Source organism: Zosterops lateralis (genome assembly GCF_965231275.1).
Source record: "Zosterops lateralis genome assembly, chromosome: 6".
Taxonomy (NCBI): Eukaryota; Metazoa; Chordata; class Aves; order Passeriformes; family Zosteropidae; genus Zosterops; species Zosterops lateralis.
Genome location: NC_139761.1, coordinates 23,187,528 through 23,212,168, shown reverse-complemented (window position 1 = coordinate 23,212,168; position 24,641 = coordinate 23,187,528). Strand labels below are relative to the sequence as shown.

General features: G+C 52.8%; 1 protein-coding gene across 1 annotated transcript in view; it reads right to left on the bottom strand.

Moving 5' to 3' along the window:
* Positions 1 to 650: 650 nt before the first annotated feature.
* LTBP2 (latent transforming growth factor beta binding protein 2) overlaps positions 651 to 24,641 on the bottom strand; it is a 69,915-nt gene continuing 45,924 nt past the window's right edge. The window contains exons 10-35 of the mRNA XM_083863950.1: positions 21,588 to 21,710; positions 20,937 to 21,101; positions 19,902 to 20,132; positions 19,339 to 19,361; positions 17,623 to 17,662; positions 17,140 to 17,226; positions 15,995 to 16,120; positions 15,694 to 15,822; positions 15,160 to 15,279; positions 14,106 to 14,225; positions 13,779 to 13,901; positions 13,466 to 13,591; positions 10,961 to 11,083; positions 10,532 to 10,657; positions 10,326 to 10,448; positions 9,965 to 10,096; positions 8,881 to 9,006; positions 8,000 to 8,143; positions 7,534 to 7,725; positions 7,326 to 7,406; positions 6,588 to 6,716; positions 6,215 to 6,355; positions 5,802 to 5,969; positions 5,059 to 5,322; positions 4,700 to 4,849; positions 651 to 1,512 (exon numbers count right to left, since the gene is read on the bottom strand). Of these exons, the coding sequence (XP_083720076.1) occupies positions 1,346 to 1,512; positions 4,700 to 4,849; positions 5,059 to 5,322; positions 5,802 to 5,969; positions 6,215 to 6,355; positions 6,588 to 6,716; positions 7,326 to 7,406; positions 7,534 to 7,725; positions 8,000 to 8,143; positions 8,881 to 9,006; positions 9,965 to 10,096; positions 10,326 to 10,448; positions 10,532 to 10,657; positions 10,961 to 11,083; positions 13,466 to 13,591; positions 13,779 to 13,901; positions 14,106 to 14,225; positions 15,160 to 15,279; positions 15,694 to 15,822; positions 15,995 to 16,120; positions 17,140 to 17,226; positions 17,623 to 17,662; positions 19,339 to 19,361; positions 19,902 to 20,132; positions 20,937 to 21,101; positions 21,588 to 21,710 (3,479 nt within the window). The 3' untranslated portion in view covers positions 651 to 1,345. The remainder of the gene's footprint in view (positions 1,513 to 4,699; positions 4,850 to 5,058; positions 5,323 to 5,801; positions 5,970 to 6,214; positions 6,356 to 6,587; positions 6,717 to 7,325; positions 7,407 to 7,533; positions 7,726 to 7,999; positions 8,144 to 8,880; positions 9,007 to 9,964; positions 10,097 to 10,325; positions 10,449 to 10,531; positions 10,658 to 10,960; positions 11,084 to 13,465; positions 13,592 to 13,778; positions 13,902 to 14,105; positions 14,226 to 15,159; positions 15,280 to 15,693; positions 15,823 to 15,994; positions 16,121 to 17,139; positions 17,227 to 17,622; positions 17,663 to 19,338; positions 19,362 to 19,901; positions 20,133 to 20,936; positions 21,102 to 21,587; positions 21,711 to 24,641) is intronic.

Sequence of the window (24,641 nt, the reverse complement as noted above, 5' to 3'; positions counted from 1 at the left end):
TTGTGTTGTCTTCTGTGAGTGAAGAGGATCAGGAGGAAAAACAGAGGCTGGGAATCTTCTAGCTGGGGTTCAGCTGGTGTTACTTCTTAGCTGAAGGCATGAACAGAGGTGGTATGCTCGCCTAAGTGTGGGTGACATGAAAGTAGCCAAACATCTCTGTTGCCAGTATCCAGCTGCCAATGTCTGGCTGTGTTCCTGCGTTACTAGTCCTATGCAGGCTTGAAATTGTGCAAAGGCTCCCTGAAGAGGTGGTGGCATAGAACATAGCCTTGCTTGCTACACCACAGGTAAAGGTCTTTATACTGAGGGCTCTGGGGCTGGAAAATCAACTCCCAGACCTGCCAGAGAGCTCTTAGCAACTGCAGTAACTACACTTTCTCATATGAGAACTGCAGCCCCTTTGGGTGAGAATAAGGCAGGGTGTGGAGAGCTACAACTTCTGTGTTGTCTTTGAGTGACTGAAGTTTGCTCCTGTTGCTGGTGCTGGGCTGGGGATTTGGCCTGGCAAAGCTCTCTGCTCTGGCTTGGGAGCAGAAGGAAGCAATGTGCCAGCTGTGAGGGCTAAGAATTGGCTTACAAGTGGGATGGTTCTGCCCTTGGCAGAGGCAAGACAAGCACAGTTCTGACAAGCCCCAGTGTCCTGAGCCACAGGGGCCCAAAATAAATGTTTTATTTAACAACATGAGAGAAGTTTCCAGCAGACTCGGTTAAAAAAAAAATAACCACCAACAACTTTACAAAAAGGAAGCTGGACCTCCTCCCCCTCCCCTTGCCCAGCCAGCATGGGACACAAAGTGTGGGGCTAAAGGCCACAGGGAAAGCTGGCCTTGGGGCCCCTCAGGCCTCTCTCCCATGCCCCAAGGTTAGGCAGCAGCTTTAGAAAGCTGGGGTGGAACCCCCATCTTAAAGCCCTGGCCTGGGGGCTGTACACTTCACACGGAGTGGGGCCAGCATCCGTAGTGTGGGTAAGGCTTGTCACTAGGTCAGTGCAGCAGTGGCAGGGAAATGAACCCCCTTTCTTGGCAGGGTGAGGAGGACAGGCTGGGGCTGTGTGGCAAGGGAAGGTGTCCTGTGAGTCTCCATGACACAGGGCAATGTGATGTGCTGAGGGGTGGGGTGGGCTGGGCTCTGCTGCAGGAGGAGCAAGAGCTGGAAGGGCCAAGAGGGGTGCAGAGGCTGGGAACTCAACCCTGACCTATTGAGAGAGGTGATGGGAAAGCTGTGCACTTCGAAGGGGAAGGAACAAAGAGCCTTGAAGCACCCACAGCCCCAGGAGGCCTTTCTCTGTGCTCCCAGGTCCCAGAGCCATGCGCAGGGGAGGACCCTCACCCCTGCTGTCCTAGAGCTACGCAGCTGCAGGGTTCTGGGCTGTCTGGGGCACGCAGTGGTGTGACCGGGCCAGGGCCACGTAGCCTGGCAAGCATTGGCAGCGGTAGGAGCCCTCTGTGTTCTCGCAGGTGCCACCTCGGCACAGGGGCTCAGGGCTGCCCACCTCCTCACACTCGTTGATATCTGCAAGGAGAAGGATTGGGCTGAGCTGGTGGCACAGTGAGTAGTCCCTGCCCACAGCCATCTCCTTGTGCCCCTGCTGTCCCCTCTGGCCCTCCCACACAGGTTCTGTCTGCCCTGTCTCCAATCAGTACCTTCAGGATATCCACAGCGATCCCACCTGCTTCCCACGCCCTCAGCATATCAGCAGAGCATCTGTAGTATCCAAGGGTGGCATCCCCAGTATCCTCCAGCACAGTACTGAACCCTGCCCCATGTAGACCAGATAAGAGCCCCTACAAACTCTGCAGCTGGTAACACCCCCTGGTTAGCAGCTTTTGGCTAACAAGTTGTAATAGCCTAAGATCTGGGGAAAAGGCCATTTCTAGACTTGGAAAATACACTTTTCTGATCCAACAAGGTCAACCAGGCAAATTATGGTGGCCCTGAGAGGCCGATTATCATCTTCAGGACCAAAACACAGAGGGACTTCGTGCTGCACAAACAATGGCTTATTTTGTTAAACTGAAAATTGTGCCAAAGGGCTCAGTTCCCCAGCTCATCAGGCTGGAGTGTGCACGTGAGCCCTACAGCAGCTGCCCTATTGTGACAGGTCTGCTCTGCTACACGTACTCACCCAGACACCCTGCCTGAGATATGCCACTTTGTGGTGGGGCCATGAGCTGGACAGAGCACCCATGTACACCAGCACTGCTGTTTGCACCCACAGGATGTGCAGAGTCCAAATCTTCACTACCAAGGCAAGCCCAACTCCTCTCGCCACAAACTCTAGACTCAACCCCCACTGATCAGCAGGGAGTGGGGAGCAACTGATGGATTCAGCTGGCCACTCAAGGGAGAGAAAAGGCCCCAGCAGTAGCCAATGGACCCTGGAAGGACCAAAATTCTCTGCCATCCCAGGGATCTTGGATTATCTCTAGCATAGGTGGAGGAGGCCATCTGACAAAGTAAGAGAAGTACAGCCCCAGGGAGGGATTCTGGAAGCAACATTTTCAGGGAGGTAAGATAAAGTGCAGCAGTCACAGGAAGAAGGTGGAGGGGGGAAACACGATAAGAGAGAGCCTGAGGAACAAGGCAGTCTTCACACACAGCCAAACCAGTCGTTGAACTGACACTGTGAACTCACACTAAACCTCAGGACCAGACATTGCCATGAACAGGATGGCTTGCTCAGAAGCGCAAGGAGAAATTAGGCACACCAAGGGAGATGTGCTTTGCAGCCTCAGAAGCAAGGGAAAGCAAAAGCTGAAAGAGCAGGCAGGCTGGTCTGGCCACCAAATTGAGAGGAGAAATGAAACAAGGACATTTTAGCCCAGAGAGACCCAAAATCCAGAAGTAACAGAGTAGTGTTGCTAGCAGTCTGTACCAAGTCCTGGAGTTTGCCAACTACGGCAGGGGTGGGGACACACAGCCCACCTTAGAGGGCATGGGTAAGCTGTTACCATAGGTAAGTGAGAGGGGAAGTGCTGCAGCAGCTGCAGGAGTATTCTAAAGGCCTGAAGTCAGCAAGGTAAAAATATGGTGGTAACTAAGAACCAAGCAGGAGAACTGAAAGGAAAAAAACAGGCTCCAGTGTAAAATGAGGGCTAGTTGGTTCAGCATAGAAAAGGCAACAAGCAAAGGCTCCATAAATATGTTAGCAGGAAACAATGGGGAATGTCAGTCTATTTCTTATCAACAGAGGAAACAAAAGCCAGTCAAGTTGGCTGGAGCAGCTAACACGGGCTTTGTTCCAGCCATCATAAAAACACTCGTGGTAATCAGACAGGGCACAGACCATGCTTGAAGTGTTTAAACAAGGGTGCAGGAGCACAGGGAGGGAAAGGCCACACTGTGATGGAGAGGTTCAACAATCAGATATAAAGCAGTTACATCCATAAAGGTTTGTGGCAACGCAAGTTCACATGCAGTCCCTGAAAAGTTGACAGTTCTCCCTGAGATGGAAGCATAAAGGAGGTCTCAGAAAAGCACCAAAGGATAAATCTCCTAACCACCTTCAAAAACAGAGAAGGGAAAATCCAGAATAACAGTCTGCTCACCCCTAAGCAGTTCAGGTTTGTGACTGATTAGGTCACAACCCTCTAAAGGATAACAGGATCATTAAATAGCTGGTACAGATCAGTTAAGGCCTGATTACTTTAAGCCAATCTGGTTCTCTTTCCTGACCTGATAACTGGCCTGTCAGATAAGGGAGAAGTGGTGGATATGATGTGCCTTGGCCATGGTGAGGATTTCAACACACTCTCACATGACACACTCAAACAGATTGAGAAAATTCCCTCTAGATTAAACTGCGGCAATTGCACAATGGACTGCACAGCTGCACTCCAAAGACAATTAGCAATACCTGGTTGTTAAAATAAAAACCCTTTAAAGCACAGGCTGCAGTGGCCTATCCTTACCCCTACTCCATGCAAATGCTGTCATTAAGATGGACAAAGGAAGAATCCCCATGCTTATAAAATATATGTGTGTGATGCCAGACTTCAAGCACTCTGCAGGGTTCAGACTTACTCTGATAGAGAAGTGGTCCAAATTCAACCAGACAAAATTCACTGAAGGCAAATGTAAAGCACTATGGCCAAGGAAAGGAAAACAGTGCACAAATGCAGAAGAGGGAGTAACATCTCAGGCAGCCATTTTGCCCATCTGCATTTGGGGCGGTATAGACTATGGGCTCTGCATGAAGAAGGTGCACCATTCTATTGTACAATAAGGATACCCTGAGCTGGTGTAAGTGCAGTGGCTAAGGAAAAAGAGAGGGTCTTTATTTGCTCTGTTGAGTGCCTGAGGTCTCAGCTAGCTTGGAGACATATAATGTGAAAAGGATGGAGACATGGCATAGGGATGTAGAGGAAATGCAGATAAATTTAGAAACCATGTCTCCTAGGGCAGGGTGGAAAGTGAGGAATTTCACCAGGGCAGTAGCAAATGTAGAGGATATTAATCACAGTAACAATGGCTTGTGATGTACAAGAGTGGCATGAGAAGACAGGAGACACCCGCCGCTCTCGGTGACACCCAGAGCTGCTCTTACCCAGCTGCCAGCAGAAAGTGACCGGCTGAACCTCCCCCAGGGCCCTCCCAGCCGTACGGGAAAGAATCGGGAGAAGAGGGGGGTGCTCCTGCTGCCGTCCCGGCTGGCACCGGCAGGGAGCAGCCGCGGCCAGGGCACGCAGGCCTCACTCACCCACGCAGGCCATGCGGGTCATGTCCAGCTGGAAGCCGTCGAAGCAGTCGCAGGTGTATCCCTCCGGGACGCGCACGCAGCGCCCGTTCTCGCAGCCGTTGAGGATCCCGCACTCCTCCGCCTGCAGCCCCTCGAAGCCCTCGTAGAGACCTGGGGGAGGGTGGCGAGGTGGGGTCAGAGCAGGGTGAGCCTCAGCCCAGCCACAAAGGGAATATCGGGCGTGCAGCAAGACAGTGCTGGTGACGCCAGGCCTGACTCACACGAGCCAGAAACAGAGCTTGCTCCAAGCCTGGAGCAGCCCGGCCTGGGTGGGAATGACGAGGCAGTCCCCATGGACACAGTCTGTGTCCAACACTCACCAGGCTGGCTGGGCAGGTAGCGGGGTGGAGACCGCGCTGGGCCGTGGTGGAGAGGGCTGCCACGAAACTCACTGCTGGGTTCCCTCCGAGGGAAACCGGCGTCGGGGCTTCCATACTCAGACTCCAGGTAGTTGTAGTAGGGGCTGGGAAGGCCATAGTGGGGGTCTTCCAAACCTGGTCCATACTCATACCTAGGTCTTTCTCGGAGCTCAACCCCTCTCTCGCTGTCTTCACTGGCTCCATTACACAGGAAAGCAAAATCAGCTGCAGATGGTGAGGAAAAAGAAGGCTCAGTGCAGCCTGGCTCAAGATCCACTATATGACTAGAGAATGTGCATCCACACTGGGTCAGCTGAGCCAGGCCTGCATTCAGTGCCCTCCAAAGCTGCAGCTCTGTAGTTTGTTGATTGTCAAGAAGACCAGCTCCTCTCTGGGACCAGCAGGTTCTTGAGCAGCAAGAACCCCAATTCCCAGGGTGCCCCCATCCCCAGAAACCACTACCTCCTAATGTGTGCAGAAGCAGTGGGATGCACAGGGCAACTCTCCCCACAAATACCTTGGACTTGCTGCAAACCAATTTCAGGTACATTCTACCCACTGGTGCAGCTCAGCCCTGGAGAAGTGTGTGGGGGGTTACCTATTGCTTAGGCTGACATGACAAGTGGACCTGCATGACGTGACAAGTGGCAGCCCAGCCCATCCCACCTCTGCTGGGAGATGCTTGTCCATGCTGCCCAACTTACCGGAGGACCTGTGGGGACAAAGTGCACAGTTCTGGCCCCAGGCTTCACCGAGCCGGCAGCAGCACTCGGTGTACGTGGTCTGCTGGCCATGCAGCAGGTCTTGACAGATGTAGTCAGCAACAGTCTGCCAGCAGACGTCCAGGTGGATTTCATACTCCTCCAAGGCATCTGTGAGTGACACAAGCAAAGGATGCCATACAAATCATCCAGAAGAGTGCCTGTCCATCTTGTCCCAAGAGGGATGACCACATGTCCCAGCTCCTGTCCCCTACCTACCCTGGCTGCAGCTTGTGCTGGTGCTGACATACCTTAGCCAGACACTAACTCCCCACCCACTGCTCCCTCTTAGAGGACCCAGCCATGGGGCAAGATGTGTGGGGCAGAGGTGTGCTGCAGTGGGGGATCAGGCTCACCTGCCCTGCTGGAGAAATTCACACACCGGTTGCCAGTGGCATCCAGCACAAGAGGGAGGCTGCAGAAGCAGTGGTAGGAGCCTTCTGTGTTCAGACACTCTCCGTTGATGCAGTACACTTCATTCTGACACTCATCCTGATCTGCCCACACACAAGGACAAGGCAATGTTTTAGGCTCCCAGATATGAGCAGTGTGACCCTTTCTCTGCCCAAACAGGGGCCTCATGGGCCTCAGGCCCTCCTCTCTTTTTCCCCAGGAAGGTCCCAGGAAGCCTGTTACCTAGACCTGGCCCAGCAGGGGCAAGTCTGGGTGCAGCAGCATGGCTGTCCCCCCATGCACAGTGGGGTGCCCACTGCTCTTTGGCCATCTTACCAACACACTCAAGCTTGCTGGAGTCATAGAAGTATCCTGTACGGCAGAAGCACTTGTAGCCTGGTACCGTGTTCAAACACTGTCCGTTGCGGCAGAACTCTGAGCCAAATATCTCACACTCATCCATGTCTGAAAGAGGGATGGAGGGAGGGCAAGTGTCTCAGGAAGCAGAGCCATGGAAGCAAGGTGGGCTGGGTGCTATACCTGCAGAAAGCTGTCACAGCATCTTGCCTGGATCACTGACAGGTCCCTGAGTCAGCCCCCCACCTCTCTCACAGGCCCCATGCTTGGGAGCAGAGGGAGAAGCACCCCCAGGCAGAGCAGGAGGAGGGATGCTGTGAGCAGGAGACTTCCGCAAATAGGAAATTCATGTGTGTCTTAAGCACACTACCCCCATGGATTGAAGTGCCAAAGACTGAATGAGCTGGCCACTGGGAGATCTGATCAGTAACTGGAACAGCTGTGTCTTAATGGCCCCCATCCCTGGTTCACAATGAGAGACTTGCACCAAGAAAGAATCACTGCCAGCAACAAGGCAGGACTGGAGAGAGGGGCACTTCAGCTCAACAATACTGGCAATCTGGGATTTCTCTGAGAATGGGGAGAACAGCAGGAGGATGTTAGCATCCCCCACAACAGGCCTGAGGAGATAGTTTTGTCAGTGCATTTTCATACAGGGTTTTACATAGTGCTCTCCCTCTACACCCTGGAAGAAATGCAAGAAAATGGTGCTAGTACCTGTGAAGGAGACTTTTCCTGAGAGAAGATCTTCCTGGGGAATATAGCCCTTCCCAAGAGGGCAGATCTCTTGGTACTCCACTGACCAAGATACAGATGCCAAGAGGAGATGGAAAGAAAAGAAGGAATTCATTAGTGCAATCAAGGTGGAGCTGGCAGGCAGATCAGAGCACTGGCCCTGCCTGGTGTGGTGTGGCCACAGTCCTACCTGTGCCTGGGATGGGGCAAGGGTAAGTCTCACAGTTGTCACCCCAGGCTGCCCCCACAGTACAGCAGCACTCCTCCTTGGTGATGTTCTTGGCCAGGACACTGTCACACAGGCGAACATCACTGATGTGGTAGTAACACTGCTTGCGCTCTGCGCCGTCAGAGAGCTGGGCTGCACGTGTCTCGGATCCCTCTAGAAGACAGCAGAGCAGGGATAGGATGGAGTCCTTGGCACCCCAATGCAGCATCCCATACGAAGGAGGTCCCAGAGCACACTCATCCCCAGCAGTGTGGCCTTCCCAGGTCCTCACTTTTAGGCTTCTGAACTCTCCCCAGACAAAAACTTGCCCATTATCCGTAGAGGCTTGTACAGCCCTGTCAGCTCCTCAACTTTATCTCACCTCAGCCAGGGCTACTATGCTCCTGCTCTAGCTGCCACCCATGCTCTATCCCAGTTGCCTACTCACCCACAGAAGCTCGGGGTTTGCACTGTCCTGCCTCTGTGTCGTACTCCTCATGGTCACTGGGGCAGAGGCACAGGAAGGATCCCTCCACATTCTCACACAGAGCAGTTCCGCACACGGCGACCATCAGTTCACACTCATTCACATCTGCAAAGCAAAGGGCAGCAGTGGGCAGCAGGAGCCTGCCTCTGCGTGGGCAGCCTGTGCACTGTCTGTGGCATGAAGCTACCCTGCAGTAGGGAGACGAAAGCTGCTAGGGACAAACTGAGAACTGTGTTCACACTGTGGCTCAACAGAAGTCTGGCAGGAGCCTTGTGCCCTGCTCTTAGTGGATTCACAACCTGAACTCCAGCTTGCTGAAATCCAGTGGGTTGCTGGATCACAGATTCATCTAGGTTTGGAGTCCAACCTCCTACTCAGTTTCAGGATCCCAGTAGGGTACTCAGAGCTTTTTTTTGTCAGGTCTTTAAAATCCCCAGGGATGGCAACTGCACAGCCATCACAGCCAACCGTTCCATTGCCTGCCTGTCTTTACAATGAAAACTTTCTTCCTTATAATACACCCTGCCTGTTCTCGACAGGCACCCATTAAAGTACCTTTCTAACATCTTCAGTGCCTCCATCCCTCAAGGAACTTCCCTTCCACCTGGACAGAAAAGGGCTCCATGTTCACTGTTAAACACTCATTTTTCAGAGCCTCATCCTTTGCAATCCCAAAGATCTGCTGTGATAAGGGAAGGGGTTTTGACTCCATGAGCTGCCCTATCCATGTGTGTGTTTCTCAATGTGTGAGTGCAGTCTGTGGTCTGGGAGCCATCACACAGCAGGGACACCAGCCAGTGGCTCTCCTTTACTGACTGGCAAAGTGATCCTGGCAGACTCACCAATGCAGTAGTGCCCAGAAGGTGAGCTCTCATAGCCACGGTCACAGAGGCAGCGGAAGGAGCCATCTGAGTTCTCACAGAAGCCATGGCTCCCGCACAGCGTCTCATTGGCACATTCATCAATGTCTGCAACAAAGCAAAAAAAAAGAATTGTCCTAGACCCCACTTCTCCCAGCAGACACCCCTACTCAGGCCCTTCGGCTCTGACCCCAGGATCTGGGACTGGGGCAGGCATTTCTTTGATGTGAAGGACTGGGTCTGGCTGCTCCTGTTAGTCACCTTGTTATGAGTGTGCATGTTAAGAAAAGCTTCTTGCAACACTGAGAGCCACAAAGAAGTCATGTGAATAGAGCAATAGGGACAGGGCGGGAATGGGAAATTGATGGGAAGCATGGGAGGTGACTGGCAGGGGTGACTGAGGGCAGCAGTTTCCTGCAGAGGTGTAAAGGGACACAGAGCTTAAAAGCTCCAGCTGCTGCATGGAATTTTTCTTGGAGCAGTCAGAACATTTATGTGTCCACAGCCCATGGTTCCCAAGGCCAGAAGCAGCTCCGTGTGCTAAGGCTGAGTCTTAGTGCAGCCCAGAGCCCAGTGGCTGGCAGCAGCTCCTCCCTGCTGCAACCTTCCCTGAGCTGAGGGAGCCTCAAAAACTACAAAAACCTCTTTGCTCTTTCCTCTTTGCTGGAGCCTGGGCTTCAAACCCAGACTTGCCAGCCTAGCATGCACTCTTACCAGGAGCCTTTCCCCTCACCCAGGCCTGCCAGGCAGGTGACTGGCACTGGCCCCAGCAAGCACAGCTTATAGGGAACTGTGGTCCAGCCCCAACCCTGGAATGGCTGTAACCTGCCCAGGACTCTCCCCAAGCGGAAAGCAGCACAATGCAGTGTCTGTTCCAGATGCCAGGAAGAGAGAAGTCTAGACGCAAGCAGGCAGCGCAGCCAAGAAAACAAACTCTCAGCATTATCTGCCTCTCCACCAGCCACACATTTCCTCCTCCCTCTCCCCTGTGCCTCTGGCAGAGATGTCCCACAACCACCCTGTTCCTGCCAGGGTGAGGGGCAGGGAGACCCAGGGCTGTACTCACCAATGCAGTCACCCAAAGGGGTCCAGTGGAAGCCAGGCTGGCAGCCCACAATACAACGGTAGGAGCCCAGGCTGTTCTGGCACCGCCATGTGCCACAGATGGCATCCCCATATTCTTTACACTCATCCACATCTGCAGGGAGGAGAGCAAGGGGATCAGGATGGTCAGATGGGGACCCTGCTTGTTCAATGCAGCAACTGGGTCTGCTTTAGCTGGTCAGAGGCCTTGAATCAGTGCTAGTCCTCCTAATAAGTCACCAGCAACATTGAGTGCTGGGAGCAGAACTGCCCTCTCCTCTGCACTGGCTTCATTCATCCCCTCAAATTCTGGAAGGCTGATCTCCCCAGAAATGAGCTCTCACCCACGCAATTATCAGTCTCCTGGGAGTGTTTGAATCCATTTTCACACAGACATCTGTAGGAGCCTTCTGTGTTCAGACACTGGCCTTGAGAGCACAGGGACTTGTCTGCACATTCATCCACATCTGTGAAATCAAGACAAAAACATTAACCTGGATGTCAGAGCAGGGCAGGATCTAAGCTATGTCCCTGCCACCCTCCAACTCACCTTGGCAGCTGACTCCACCAGCCACATTTGTGAATCCAGGAGCACAAATGCAGAAGTAGGATCCATGACTGTTGAGACATTCTCCATTGGGACTACAGATCTCACTGTTCAGGCACTCATTCACATCTGCAGAGGGAGCAGAATCAGGATCATGCACCCAGCCCTGGAGTACATCCTTCATCAAAGCCACATGGATTCCCTGTTCCCAGTCTCTTACAGGCAGCCCTCAAAGGGCTCCTGGCCCCTTGCTTTCTCATCATGGAAACAGAGATCTTCCCTGTCCATGGTGAACCTGAATTTGACTACAGCCTTATGGATGTGGCATGCATGGTGGCATCACTTGCCTTGGCACCAGCATCCTCCCTGCGGAGAAAGAAGGGGGATGCAGTATGTACTGGACCCATAGCGCTGCATGGGTGGGGTTCATACCTTCACATATGGTGCCATTGATGAGCTCAAAGCCAGTCTGGCAGTGGCACTCATAGGAGCCTGGTGTGTTTCTGCACTCTCCTCCCAGGCACTGAACAGCAGGGTCTTCACACTCATCCAGATCTGCCAAGAGGAAGGGCACAGCACAGAGTGAGGCCCCAGCTCCTCCACCACTGGGGAGGATCCCCATCCACAGAAGCATCACCCAGCTGTTGGCCTGCAAAGTGGGTTTGAGCTGTCCTCCCAGACTATCCCATCACAGTGAGAAGAGGGTAGAGACTCCCTGTTAACAGGGTGTTCAGATTCAGCCCAGATTCCTCACTCCCTTCCATCATAGGGACCAGCAAAACACTATCCCAACACCAAGTCAGTGGTGCCCAGTGACAGGACCAAAGGCAAGGGGTATACACTGAAATACAGAAGGTCCTGCCTGACTACTCTCTTTCTGTGACAGTGGCAGAGCACTGGCCTAGGTTGCCCAAAGACACTATGGAGTCTCCCTTCTTGGAGATACTGAAAAATTATCTGGATGTAGTCCTGGATAGACAACTCTTAGTGGCTCTGCTTGAGCAGTGTGTTGGATGAGATGACCTCCAGAGGTCCCCTCCAGCCTTAGACATTCAGTAATTCTGTGAACACAGGGATACTGCTAGCCCCGTCTAGACTGTCCGTCTCCAGTGGAACTCTGCGCTGCATACGACAACCAGTGAGAGGCCAGTGCAGAGTCACAGTTGTTGACAAATCCTCTCTTCAGCCAACTACACAAGAGCAAACATTAGTAGAGCAACGCAGCACCAGCCCTACCTTCCAAGGCTCTGCTTTCTCACTTGCCAGACTTGCCTACAATGTTCTTATCATGGAAGAGCTGTCCAGGGGCCTGCAACTCCAACCCAACAGCAGAGCTCTCCACAAACCCTGTCACCCAACTCTGCCAGGCCTTGGCCAGAATCTGCTTGGCATTCTGAGGATTTTGCTCACAGCAGAGGAGTGAGGGATACCTTCCTTTACACAGGGGGCTGCAAGATGCCAGCAGACTGCCTACAGCCCTTGAGGTAGGGGCAAGCATGAGCAAACACTGCACTGACAGGAGGTAGAGCCCTGAAACTTGCAGCTCCTGAGGGTAGGGAGAAACACTTTCCCCTTTGCAGAGCACTGAGCATGCTACAGGCACAAAGAGCATTGCTCCCTACCACCTCAGGGCAGGATTCCCAGCTTTTCAGTCTCAAAAGGTTGCAAGAAGCAGTATTGCTGAATCCTTCTGGAGAGGAATCAAAATCTAGTTTATTTACAAAAAAACTATCACAAAACCCTTATCATTTTTCAAATATGAAACCTAAATCCACAGACAAGGCCATCAGCCAAGGCAGGGAGGAACATGCCATCCTGCCATCAGGTCAGTGTGACCCAAACAATATCAAAGCCTGATAAGATGCCCTCTTGAAATGGCTGGGGCAAGGTGGCTGAGATGGGGCAGCTCACATGGAGTCTTGGGAAAAGGGGAGGGCAGATGTAAGGCATCAAACCATGGCTCTTCCATCACACCCAAAAATCAAACTCAAAATAAGTTCATTTCACACTGGCTTTCTCAGACATCAAAACAGAGGAGAATTAAGGGAGGAAAACTTCCCTCTCCTCCCCTCCTGGAGGCCCCCATACAGGGGGATCCTTCTCAGAGTCACATCAAAGGCAAGATCTTCCATCTGCCAGCTACGTGCAGGCTGCAGAGCTCTGCAGTGCTCCAGAGATAAATTCTCAGCACGTGGCCATTCTTTAAACAAATACCTTTGCCAGCTCTGCCCTTTCCCTTCCCTTGCTCCAAACAGGGAATTTGCATCAAGCCATCTCAAGCCCAGGATATCCCTCACAGTCAGCCACCAGAGAGGGAGTTTTCCTGCTTGTGCTGGGGCAGCTGAGCTGTAAAGCTGGGACTGAGCACTCTCATGTCTCCGCACTGCAAGCAACACAAATCAGTGCTGCTGTTAAGTCTCCTCCAGCATACCTGGCACAGCAGAGACCTTAATCTAATCTTTTGCTTTTAAACATGTCCAAATTATATTAGGGGCTGGGGAAAAATTATGAAACCTGGGTACCCACAGTACCATGTTTCCACAGTTTCCATGGGCTGTGGATGCAAGGTTTCTCCTTGAAGACCTACATTTGAAGTATATGCTCCCAGGCACACAGTTCTGAACTGTAAGACACAACTCTGCCAATGTTTCCAGGCCTCCTGTACTGCTCTGGTCTTTGTCAGCTTCTTCTAGATCATCATTAGTCCATGAATCCTTCCCCCAACCCCTTTCCTCTGTGAGCAAAATCACCTTCCTGCTGCTCCAAGTGACATCTGCTCGCAGCCTTCCATGCCCTCTCCTGAACAGGAAGCTAAATAGCTGGAAAAGGATCCTGAGGCTAAAGAAGTCCTCCTGCCCCACCAGAAACCCAGCTATGGCAATGTCTCTTTCCTCACTTCTTCCAGCACCCATTCCTCTGTTCCTGGGGAAGGGATACCTTCACAAATGCTGCCATCTCTGGAGACAGTATAGCCGGTGTCACAAGACATGCAGGAATAGGAGCCCTCAGTATTGAGGCAGAGTCCAGAGGGACAGGTAGCCCGGGCCAGGCATTCATCGATGTCTGCATAAACACATGAGGGAGAGTGGGATAAGAGGAAAAAATGCAGAGCAACCACGACCAGGGGCATATGTGCTGGGGGAACTAGCCAGCATGGTGGTCAGGATTCAGGCAGAGCCAAATGCTTAGGGAAACCTCTGGACTGAATGTGTGACACTTCAGAGTGTCTGGACACATGACTCCCTAGTACCTTGGCAGCTCTTCCCATCAGGTGTCACTTCATAGCCCCGGTAGCAGGAACAGCGGAAGGAGCCATCCAGGTTGACACACCGTCCATGAGCGCAAGTCCCTTCCACAAGACACTCATCCACATCTGTGTGATACAGCAGAAGGCAACATGCCATGGGAGGGTGCTCAGGGCACTCCTTCCACACAAGCTATGAGTGCAATATGCCCTGGCCAAAAGGCTGGCTGACTGCAGGAGAAGGATGCTGCCTGTGCCCCTCTTTTTGAGGCTTACAGGGAGTGCTGCCGTGGGGGGCAAAGGTGCTGCCCAGAGGCAACCCAAATTTCTCACCAATACATCTTCCGTTGCTGGCCCGGTAGCCAACCCCACAGCTGACACACTTGTAGGATCCTAGCGTATTGACACATCTCCCACTGGGGCAAGAGCTGGGATCCACGCACTCATTGACATCTGCCAAGAAACACAGTTCTTTCAGGCTCCCAAAGAGTAGTGCAGCAGTTTCCAGTGTATCCTCTCCAGCTGGCTCCTCAGAGTTTCCCTCCAGGGCACAGTGATACCGAATTAGAGTTGAGATGAGTTTGCCAGGGCTTAGACAAAACTTCTTATGGCCCCACCTATCCCTCAGGATCCTACACCCACATCTAAGGGCTGACATAAGTCAGCAGCTAAACTCACTGCTGCAGGGTGTTGCCAAGGCCAGGAATGTACATGGCCAGAGAAAGGGATCAGGGAACATCTGTGCAAGGCTGTCTCATCAGGGCATTTCATAATTATGATTAGGATGCAACCTCCAGCTCAGTTGTTCTTAAGGCAAGTGCTTTCTGGAGGCTGTCGGGGGGAAACAGCATTCTGTACATGCCCTGTTTCCTGTGCTGCCTCCTAAAATAGCCTCCCTCTCTGTGATGAAGATGAGCTACTGAGAAAGGGGAATCTTTGATCAAGCACATCATATGTTGACAAGGGTGAAAGCTTTGAAGGGCCCAGGTCATGCAAATGGGATGCAGTGGGGATGGGTGGCCTGAGTCTCTGCAGCCTGCTCTCCCTGCAATCCACCTGCCAGCATGACAGTTTTGTGACAAAGCCAAGGTGGCATGAAAATATATAGGCATGTCCTTCCGTAATGGGAAATGCTTGAATGGGCTGGTCATTGGGGAAATCCATGGAGAGATGGGAGAGAATCCTGGAAGAATTCCATTCCCTCTGCCCTGTTCCTCCTGCAGTCAAGGGAGAGGACAGGCAGTCCTTGGGCAGGGCACAGAGCAGACAAATGTGGGGGTGTCCTAGTTCCCTTCCAGGAGGAGACACAGAGTGATGGAAAAGGAAGTGTTCAGCCATGCACAGGGTAGGTTGGAGGGGCAGGGAAACTGAGAGCAGTAAATGTTACCTTCACACTGTCCTGTGGGGCCCATGGCAAAGCCCTCCTTGCACTGGCAGTGGTAGGAGCCGGGTGTGTTGATGCATCGCTGTCCTCGGCAGATAGAAGGCTGCTCACATTCATCTCGGTCTGGCAACACACAGGGAGACAGTCCTGAATCTTCCCCCATCAGTGTCAGAAAGGCTGGGTACAGGAGAGGACCTACTGCCCCTGCAGCTAGCTCTACCCAAGGGATCTGTGCTGGGGTTCTCCTCTATCCCCCATCTGAACAAGCATCGCCCTAGCCATGAAGCAGTGATCAGGACTGGCATCACAGACTCCTGCCTGGATCATGGGCAAGGTCCTATCCCTGAGCAAGCAGGAGAGAGTGATTCCCACGGATCAAGTTGTCAGTGGGCAGGCCTGTGGGAAGGGAGGATGTGCAGGTGTGCATGTGTGTGCATGAGTCCATGTGTATGTGCACATTCATGAGAGAGCCTGAGGGTGAGAGAACAAAGAGGCCCTGGAGAGATGGCAGTCCTGTGCCAGGTGAACACTACTTACCCTCACAGCTTTGCTTGCCCACTGAGACAGCCAGGGTGTACCCAGAGTAGCAGAGGCAGAAATAGGAGCCCACACTATTGATGCAGCGACCTTTTCCAGCACAAGGGTCTTTCAGACACTCATCTTCATCTACAGCCAGGCAGGGAAGGAAGACCGGCAGTCAGCACCTGCAGCTGCTTGCAGCCTCCTGCCAGCCCCACAGGGCAGCAGGTGGGCAGGGCCTTGGCAGAGCTGCCACAAGACCTTCCCCTATGGCCAGAAGGACAAGGCTGAGCAGTCAAACCATCAATTCCCAACCTACCAATGCAGTGGAGGCGGCTGGGGTCCAAGGTGTAACCAGGGTGGCACAAGCAGCTGTATCCCTCTGGGGTCAGAACACAAGCACCAGCTCTGCAGGAAAGGGGTGAGGAGGCACAGCCGCTGACTCCTGCAAGGAGAGAGCACAGGGTTGGGAGCAGAACCAAAAAGGTGCATGGAATCTAGTGTCTGCTTTGTGTCCCCAGCACCATACCAGGAGGCTGCTTTTTCCCTTCTTGGAGAGTGATGGTGAGCCTGCTCCTCTCCTTCTTCAGGCAGCCTGCACCCACAGGGCAGCAGGGAGGACACAGCAGACCCTGGGATCCTGTGGCCTAGGCTGAGATGCCTCAGTGCCAAATATTGTTCACCTGCACTGCAGCCCCACGCCTTGAACTAAAGCTGGCAGCAGAGCCTGACACTTGTGATGGTGTTCCTTTTGGGGTGACAGCAGGGCCCCCCTGCCTCACACCCCCCTGCTGAGCCGAGCACAGGCAGCAGTGAAGGGGCAGTGAGGCACCACACACCCCTCGGCATAAAGCCAGCCGGGGCGAGTGAGGGGGCAGCCCAGCCCCAAACAAAAGGCTATTGAGGAAGACGCATTCCTCAGCAAGGTGCCTCAGCCAGGCCTGCTCCCCAAGGTGCTCCAGCCCCCGGCACAGGGCAGGGACCACACTCCCAGACTCTTAAGCAACCCTGGAACAACAGTACCCTTGTTTCCGGTGCAGTAAACAAGCCGCCCCGGGAGCCACATGCTCCCCCTGCGCTCCCCCCTCCCGATGAGTCAGCTCTCACCGCGGGAGGGGCACGGGGCCAGAGCCACCCGAGCGGGTGCGCGATTCCCCTGCTCGGCAGCTGCTGCTCCGCCGGGCAAGGGAGCCGCAGGCAGGGAAGGACTCAGAGATACAAGCACTTTGTTCCCCATACAGGTTTGCTCTTGTGCTGGCCAGGTTTCCCTGGCTGGCAGCAGATGTGCCCCGGCTGGGACAAGAGTGGTAGGTCAGGGACTTTTCTTTGGGAAGTCAAGGGAGGCATGTGGGCAGAAAAACAGGTTAAGGGAGAGAGCCCCTGAGCAGAGCTTAGGACATAATTTTGCTGTAGTACAGGGCAAAGAGAGGGGCAAATCCCCAAGACTGGTGGACACAGACACACCTGCTGGCACCTGTGTTGGAGCAGCAGCATCCCAGGCAGTAGTGGGGCCAGGCTGGCGAGGACCATGCCAGAACTCCTCTTCCTCTGCTGTGGAAGGAGAAGAGAAGTAAATCAAGCTACCTGATCCCAGGTAGAGATGCCCACCCAAGATTAACCTGGGCTGGCTGTCCTGGCAAACACAGCACCAGAAGAGAACAAAAGAGGCTGCAGGGTGGTTGCACCAGCTCTATCATCTTATTACTTAACACAGCCTCCTTCACCTTGATGGAGATTCATCACCTTCCCACATTCCTATAGCCCCACATCAGCCACCCAGTGTGATAGGGGTCCTCCGTGCTGCCCACAGCCAGCCCAGCCAGGAGCCTGTCCTGCCCAGCACTGGGGGCTGCCATGCAGAAAGGCAGTTCCCAATCTCCCCACTTTCCTCACTGTCCCATTCTCTTCCCCACAAGCACCTTGCCCTCCCACCAGCCTGGCACTCACCTCTGCGCATGGCAGGCTCTGCAGTGGCATCAGCAGTTCTCTGAGGGACAGAAACATAGGATTTTTCTGCATGGAACTGGGATGCAGCACCCCTATGACATATTCCCACCCACCTCCTGGCTCCTCTTTCTCCCCAAGACTCCCATCCTAGGAGAAGCTGCCCCAACTGGGCATTTGGCAGGGCCACTCTGTCCTGAGCACAGTCATCTTGGGCAAAACACAGCTTCAGGCCATGCCCCAAGGGCCACCAATAGAGGGGCCGTGCCAGCACACTGTGCAGGTGAGACCAGGGCACTGCTACCAGGCAGGCACCTCCTCAAGGTGGCCAGGGAGGTCATCCAGGGACAGTAAATATTGCCACTGTCACCAGCAGCTCTGGAGGGCTGAGGATAGCTGCTGCTTTCAGCTGCCTCAACAGTGCTCCCTTACCAGAAGGGTGCTTTGTGCTAGAAGCTCCTTCTCAGCATCCCCTCCAGGCAAACCTATGGCTGCCAAAGGAAATGCTGGAGCACAGCCTGATTCCTGAGCTCCTGTTCCATGGAGCTTTCCACAATGGATGAAGAAAACAGGCAGCTGAACAATGGAAGTTCCAGACTTCACATTTGGAAGCCTTGCCCTGTCTTGAGACTTCTCACATGTACTTGAGCCAAGTCCCTTCATGTTTATGAAGCAGTGACAATGGCAGTGCTGTCCCTTCCCTCAGAGGTGCTGCATTTGTCTGAGAGATGAGGTGATATAGCAAGAGGGCACAGAGAGATATGTTCAGGAGAGATATGGCCAAACCTCTACTGACACTACAGATCAAGAAGCACATGTTTTTCAAGTGAGACTCAAATAAAGACACACAGCCCTAGGAGAGCCTAGCATAAAATCAGTCCCCAGGCTGCTTCTGTTAGGGTGAATTCACACAGCCAGTGCTGCAGACTCCTGTCCTGACTGCTCCAGTGGTGTTTCTGCTGCACCCACCTCAACACAGGGAGAGCTGACTGTGAGCTGGGCTTGAGGAGGAGACTGGGCTCCATGAGAGAAGCACACTCAAACTTGGCTACAGCAGTTCCTCTTATCCTGGTGCCCATCAGCCCTACAGCCAGGCCAGGCTGACAGTGAGTGCCCACACCTCAGCTGTGTAAGTACAGCTGATACTAACTGAGGTTAGTGAAAGCAGAGCAAACTTGAATATGCAGCATAGATCACAATTTCAAACCAAAATTCTCTTTGATGTCCTTTTATAGTGGGATATATCCTTGCTGCAATTCACTTTTTTGCTCTTTAGGAGTTCATAATGAATAATCTCTCCTGTCTAGAGCTTCAGTCCCTGTGAGATGCAGTGTAGACACAGCTGGAGCCACAACTCACATACCTGCCTGGCTGAACAGTACAAGACTGTAAGCAGGAAGAGAATCATAGAATGTTTTGGATTGGAAGGGACCCTAAAGATCATCTAGTTCCCCTCCCCTGCCATGGGCAGGCACATCTTCTATTAGACCACGCTGGTCAAAGCCCCATCCAATTTGGTCTTGAAAACTTCCAGGGCTGGGGCACCCACAATTTCTCTGGACTATCTGTTCCAGTGTCTCACCCCCCTCACAATAAATACCTTCTTCCTAATATCTAATCTAAATCACCACTCTCTTAGTTATTTTGTATGACAGCCACCTTCCAACCCATCCAGCTACCATGGATGCACTGAGCTGTAGCAAGACAAACCTTACTCACCTGCACAGCAGGAGAAATTTCACCTGGAAAAGGAAACAGTGCATGATGAGTAGAGAGAAGACAGATAGGCATTCTCCTCAAACCCTGACTGCCTAAACTTCACCCCAACTCTAAGATACTGCCATTCAGTCCCTCACACTTGTCTGCAAGAGCTTGTTCCCAAAGCCAACACACCTGGACTCCTGGCACTGTCAGACCCCAGGAAGTTCTGCTCCAGCAAATACTAGCACAAGCAGTTGGTCACACTGCCCTCCAGCTGGGCTGGATGGAAGCCTGAGGACTGGAGTGCTAGGCTTGCCATGCAGACCTGAGGTCCTGGTGGAGGCAGTCTGGCCAGTCAGCACCAACTGCAAAGATGCAGTTGCAGGAGCCTGAAACACTCAACCTTCTCTCCAAAGACTTGAAGACCTAGTGCTTCATGCCTCAGGAACATTACAGTCATAGAGATGTAGGGAGCCCTTTTCAGCCAGAGGTCCATCCATGTATATGGCAGGACCTGAGAAATTTTCCATCCTTGCTAAAAGCCCAGAGGGAGCAGTTTTAAGCAGTAGACCCAACACTACCCTGTCTTGATGAGGTGCCAGGGTAGAGGAATGTGTCCAGGATGCTGCCACGCAGGTTGTCCTGCAGTTGCTGTCTCCTTGCCATCCAGTCCAAAGTCCGGTTGCTGTTCTCCCCTTGCTCTTCTAAGCTGAGGGGCAGCTCTTCTGTCTCTGCCTTTCTCATTGACAGTCGGATATCAGAGCTGGAGTAGGTGTAGCCATGTCCTGCTGGGCAAATTTCCTTGAAGGCCTCTGTGAAGGAAAATCAAATCAAAACTTTAGAAAGCAGATGTTGGAGGCTGTTGGAGGGATGATCTGGCTTGCCACATCCAGACATGATAACGGGACGGTGGAATAAAGGAGTGAAGATGGACAAGCATGTATGTGAATGCAGGTGCCAGTTTCCCCAGTCCTATAATTTTCTGTAATTTCTAAGGGTTAAATTCTTACAGAAACACATCTAGACTGCAGTGAGTGGATGCTTCAAGCAGAAGGAATGTGCTCACAGAGCAGGGTGGATTTTTCACAGGCATTTCCAGACCCCCAAAATGAGATCCTTTCCCATGGTCAGTACTGCTAGAAAGAGATCATGCCACAGGAAGGTCCAAGCTGAGCAAGGGAGCAAATAAAAACAGACTTGGAGTACCTTGGCACTGAGCACTCTGCACATCACTCAAGATACTCTGCACGAACCACCTGAACATTTTTCTGGTCCCTGAGGATTTTTGTGCTTTCCCTTCCACCCAATCCCATGCTGAGATACTCAAACTCATTCTCACCAGTTTTTTTTTTTCCCCAGCAAAAGAGGTAGGAGAGAAAAGGGCTGTTGAATAAAGCCAGGCACAGACATGGCTGTGTTCTCCCACTGGTATAGAGTGGTTTCCCATCAGGGACTTCTCCATCTTTCCAGTATTATCCAGGTTTGTTTCCTGGGTTCTGTACTCACCTCACAGGACAGCATTTGCACTGCTCAGCTCTGGGTCCTGCAGCTGCCTGTGTTCAGGCAAACCCAACCTCCAGTCTAAGCAGAACCAAGCTGCAGCAGGCACATCTCACCTGAGCCGGGCGTGGGGCACTCCTCGCAGTTGTCGCCCCACCCCTTGCCGACGCGGCTGCAGCAGCAGATCTGCTGGGTGATGCGGTGTGAGAGGGGGAAGGTGCACACGCCCCCGGCGGCCGAGCGGTAACACAGCCCCTGCTCCATCGACACCGCTTTGTCCGCTGAAACACAACAGCCCTGTCAGTGCCGGAGGTGCCCTGGGCTCTCCAAAGAGAGAATGGCGGACACTCAGCTCTCGCCCTTGGCTCTTTCTCTGCCTGTGCCTCCCAGCCTTGCCCGAGGGCTGCCCTGTCTTCTCTCCAGGACACCCCCTGGCCATCAACCATTGGGCCTTTGACTCAACAGCGTCATCTCCAAGAAAATCTAGCTCATGTGGGAGGTCTCTCATACCAGGGGCTGTGTCCTCTGCTGCCACACCACATGCACATTCCCTTACACCACATGCACATTCCCTTCAGCCTCTGCAGGAACCATGCAATGTCCATGGAGAATGATAATGCATGACTGGGATCCATTCTGCACACAAGTGCAGAACAATACAACTCAAGTGCACTCAAAGGAGATATGAAACACACTGTAACTTCCACTCAGCCATGGGGTTCTGCTCACGTCCCTCTCCAGAGTGAGGGGTTCCCTGGAGCACTTACAGATGCAATGGCTACGGGATGGGTCTAGCATGGTTCCAGGCTTGCAGGTACAACGGAAGCTGCCACGGGTGTTCACACACTCGGCATCTTTGCAGAGGCCCTGCATCAAGCACTCATTGATATCTGTGGAGAGAAGAGAACCTTGTGAGATGTGAAGAAGCTGAGAGTGAGCTAAACTCCCTACCCAGTGCCTCCCATTCAGGTGCTGCGAACCACAGGGGTCTCAGCTGGGCTGGTGCCCAAGACAGCCTCTACACCAAGCACCACAGTGGGGACCTCTGTGGTGACAGTAGTCCCACATCTGCAGGGCTTGCTTGCCTCAGCTGCAGGATGGCTTATGGATGGCTGCTCTGCTTTTTGGTCCTTGTGGAAAACAGATGTGGCCCCTAGGGTGAGCCACTCTGTCAGGGTCACTGTTATCATGGTTGTTTGCAAGCCAGGAATGGTGAGTCCTGTCCTTTCTCCTGATTCCTGGTACTGCTTGCATAGAGCTATCATCCGCTGAGGATCCTTGTTGAGAAGCTCAGTGTCAGCATGCAGGGAGGGCATTGACAAATCCCACCCAGAGGCAGAGGGCTGCTGGGCCAGGCTGTGGCTCACTGCGCCTTCTTCTAAGAGCAGGGCCAGCAAGTGGGAAGTCATCATGTTCAAGCCCTGCCTCAAGTTCTGCCTCTGCCCCTGACTCAGCACTCATCAGACACAGTTTTTGGAAGGAAGGTGGGTTTATCTTAGGGAAAAACCATTGGGTTCATCCATTTGGCCTGCAATAAAGGCCTTCCTACAGCATCATGTAATGTAGCTTTCTATCTTCCCTAAAGAGCTTGGCCCAGAAATGTTAGAATGCTGATGAAATGTTCCATGTCAGGAGGTGCAAGCAGTACAGGAAGAACTGGACAAGACACAGAGCAGCAGAACTGGGAGCAACCTCAGCGCCACCCTGACACAAACCATGAGAACATATACTGCAAGCTAAGAGGTAGAAGCCATCAATGAGAAGGTTCTGGGCCCACTCACTGCTCACAGGACAGCTCTGAGCTGCCAAGACCAAGAAATGCCAACGTGATGCAAAGCCAAAGACACAGAGTAGTCCCAGTGCCAGTGTGCATGGCCCTGGTGAGACCTCAAGTGCCCTCAGAGCACCCAATGGTGCTTCAGGGACTGTTTCAAGATGGATGGGGTCAAAGACTCAAGAACAGCTTTCCCAGCACTACCTTATTCCTCAGAGCCAAAGAATACTGCTTGGTGGAGGGAGCTGTCTTGTGAGACACACAGCCAGGAATGACAGCTGAAGTTCAGACTTAATGACCTAGAGTTTGTCTCCAGTCCTGTGCTCTAAAACTCCTCCATTCATCCCACCAGCTGCTCCATACACAGTTGAGACATACAAGGGCCATGAAGACCAGGCCAGAAGTTAAGTCAATCAGGGCTTGTAAGGGTAAGTCAACCAACTCCACAGGGATTTGCAGAACGTCAGGGAGGAGTAGGATTTGGCTGCACAATGTAGTGTTTCCTGCTCTGTACCAAGCACAGGACAGAAGGAGAGCAACCAGTGACCAACCCCAAATATGCTGGGAACCCCACTCAGCAAAGACATTAGGGTTCTCTGGAGAAGCCTTGTGGCTCATCCCTGTCCCTCCACAGCATGGTCAGAGTGTTATGTTGTTCTGACACGCCAGACTGGACAAAGTGTTTGACTCCATATGAACAAAGGGATTGAAGGGATTAGAGTAATGAGAGCACAAAACAAACAAGCACCCAAGGTTGGGATTTATACACCTAATTTAAAACAGGGCCACATCCAGGCCTTATCCTAACCCCCTCTGTTCTGCTGCCAGCCACAGTGGAAATCCCCACTGGGAACAGAATCAGGCAAGTACACTCAGAGCTGCACACTCCTACCCCCTGGAGCATGCCACGGCTAGGGCTAGGGCTAGCCTAAAATAAGAGGCCTCAGGGACCTCAAACTGAGATCCATATGCTGCCTCAGCTGCTTTTTTCCACCCCACACAAGCCTGCCAGTGCTCCTCAGAAACAGCCATACTGAGTCAGGAAGCCTGGGAGGGGAAAGGTGCAGGCTGGTTTACCCCAGTGCTTGGTCAGCAGAAGGGACTCAGGTCAGCAACACATCCCAAATATGCATATGGTCTCTTAGGACTTATGGACACCCAAGTGCCAGCGTGTGCCATGTGCAGTGACTGCTCTGCATGCACACCTCCCTCTCCCTGAGCCTCCAAGATCTCTTTTCCTCACATCTAGCAACCAGGTTATCTCTTCCAGTGCCATCCTTCCTGCTAGTCCCAGCAGCACTGGGAGATCCCTGGTGGGGTCTGACAGGCACTCTCAACTCAGACTCCTTGCAGCTTTGTTCTGCTCAGTAGAATGCAGCAAGGAAAGAAAAGGAGACCCTGCAAAGGTGAACCCTTTGTTCTTCTGCTGAAAGGCACTAGAGACAGCCCTTTCTGTCTACACTGAACAGAGGAAAGTGGGCTTCTGCCAGGGTCCTCCTCCAGTCACAGTTCTTTCATAATAGCCTGCAAAGCCAGGTAGTCTTCCCTCCTACCTGGGCTGGCAAAAGAAGGCCCCATGTAGCTTTCCTACATCTCTTTGCCAAATTACTCACTCTGGGCCCTGAAGTGTGCCCAGAGCCTTAGCCCAGGTGCTGAAGCTTCCTGACACACATTCTGCTGCAACAGTAGAAATGGGAATAGCACCTTGAAGCAGTAGTGTCAAAAGAACAGAACTTCTCCAGTCCAGCTTACAAAGGAGCATCCAGAGGCACAAATCTCTGGTTCATGCTTTTTCCTGTGCAAAAACATCTTCCTAGCCAAATTCTGTCATCTCCCTCTGCTCCTCCCTGATCCGCAGGGGACGGAAATCCAGAGCAGGCATTGCAGATCTCTTTTTTGCTTTCTGACATGAGTCCCTCCAGCTGCTCTATTCCTCCAACTAGCATCGTACCCAGATGTCTCTGGGTAGCTCCTCATAATCACAGCACTGTCTGTGGCCACATAAGGGACGAGATCTGAGCGCTAAGCTGAATAGCTGTTGTGTTGT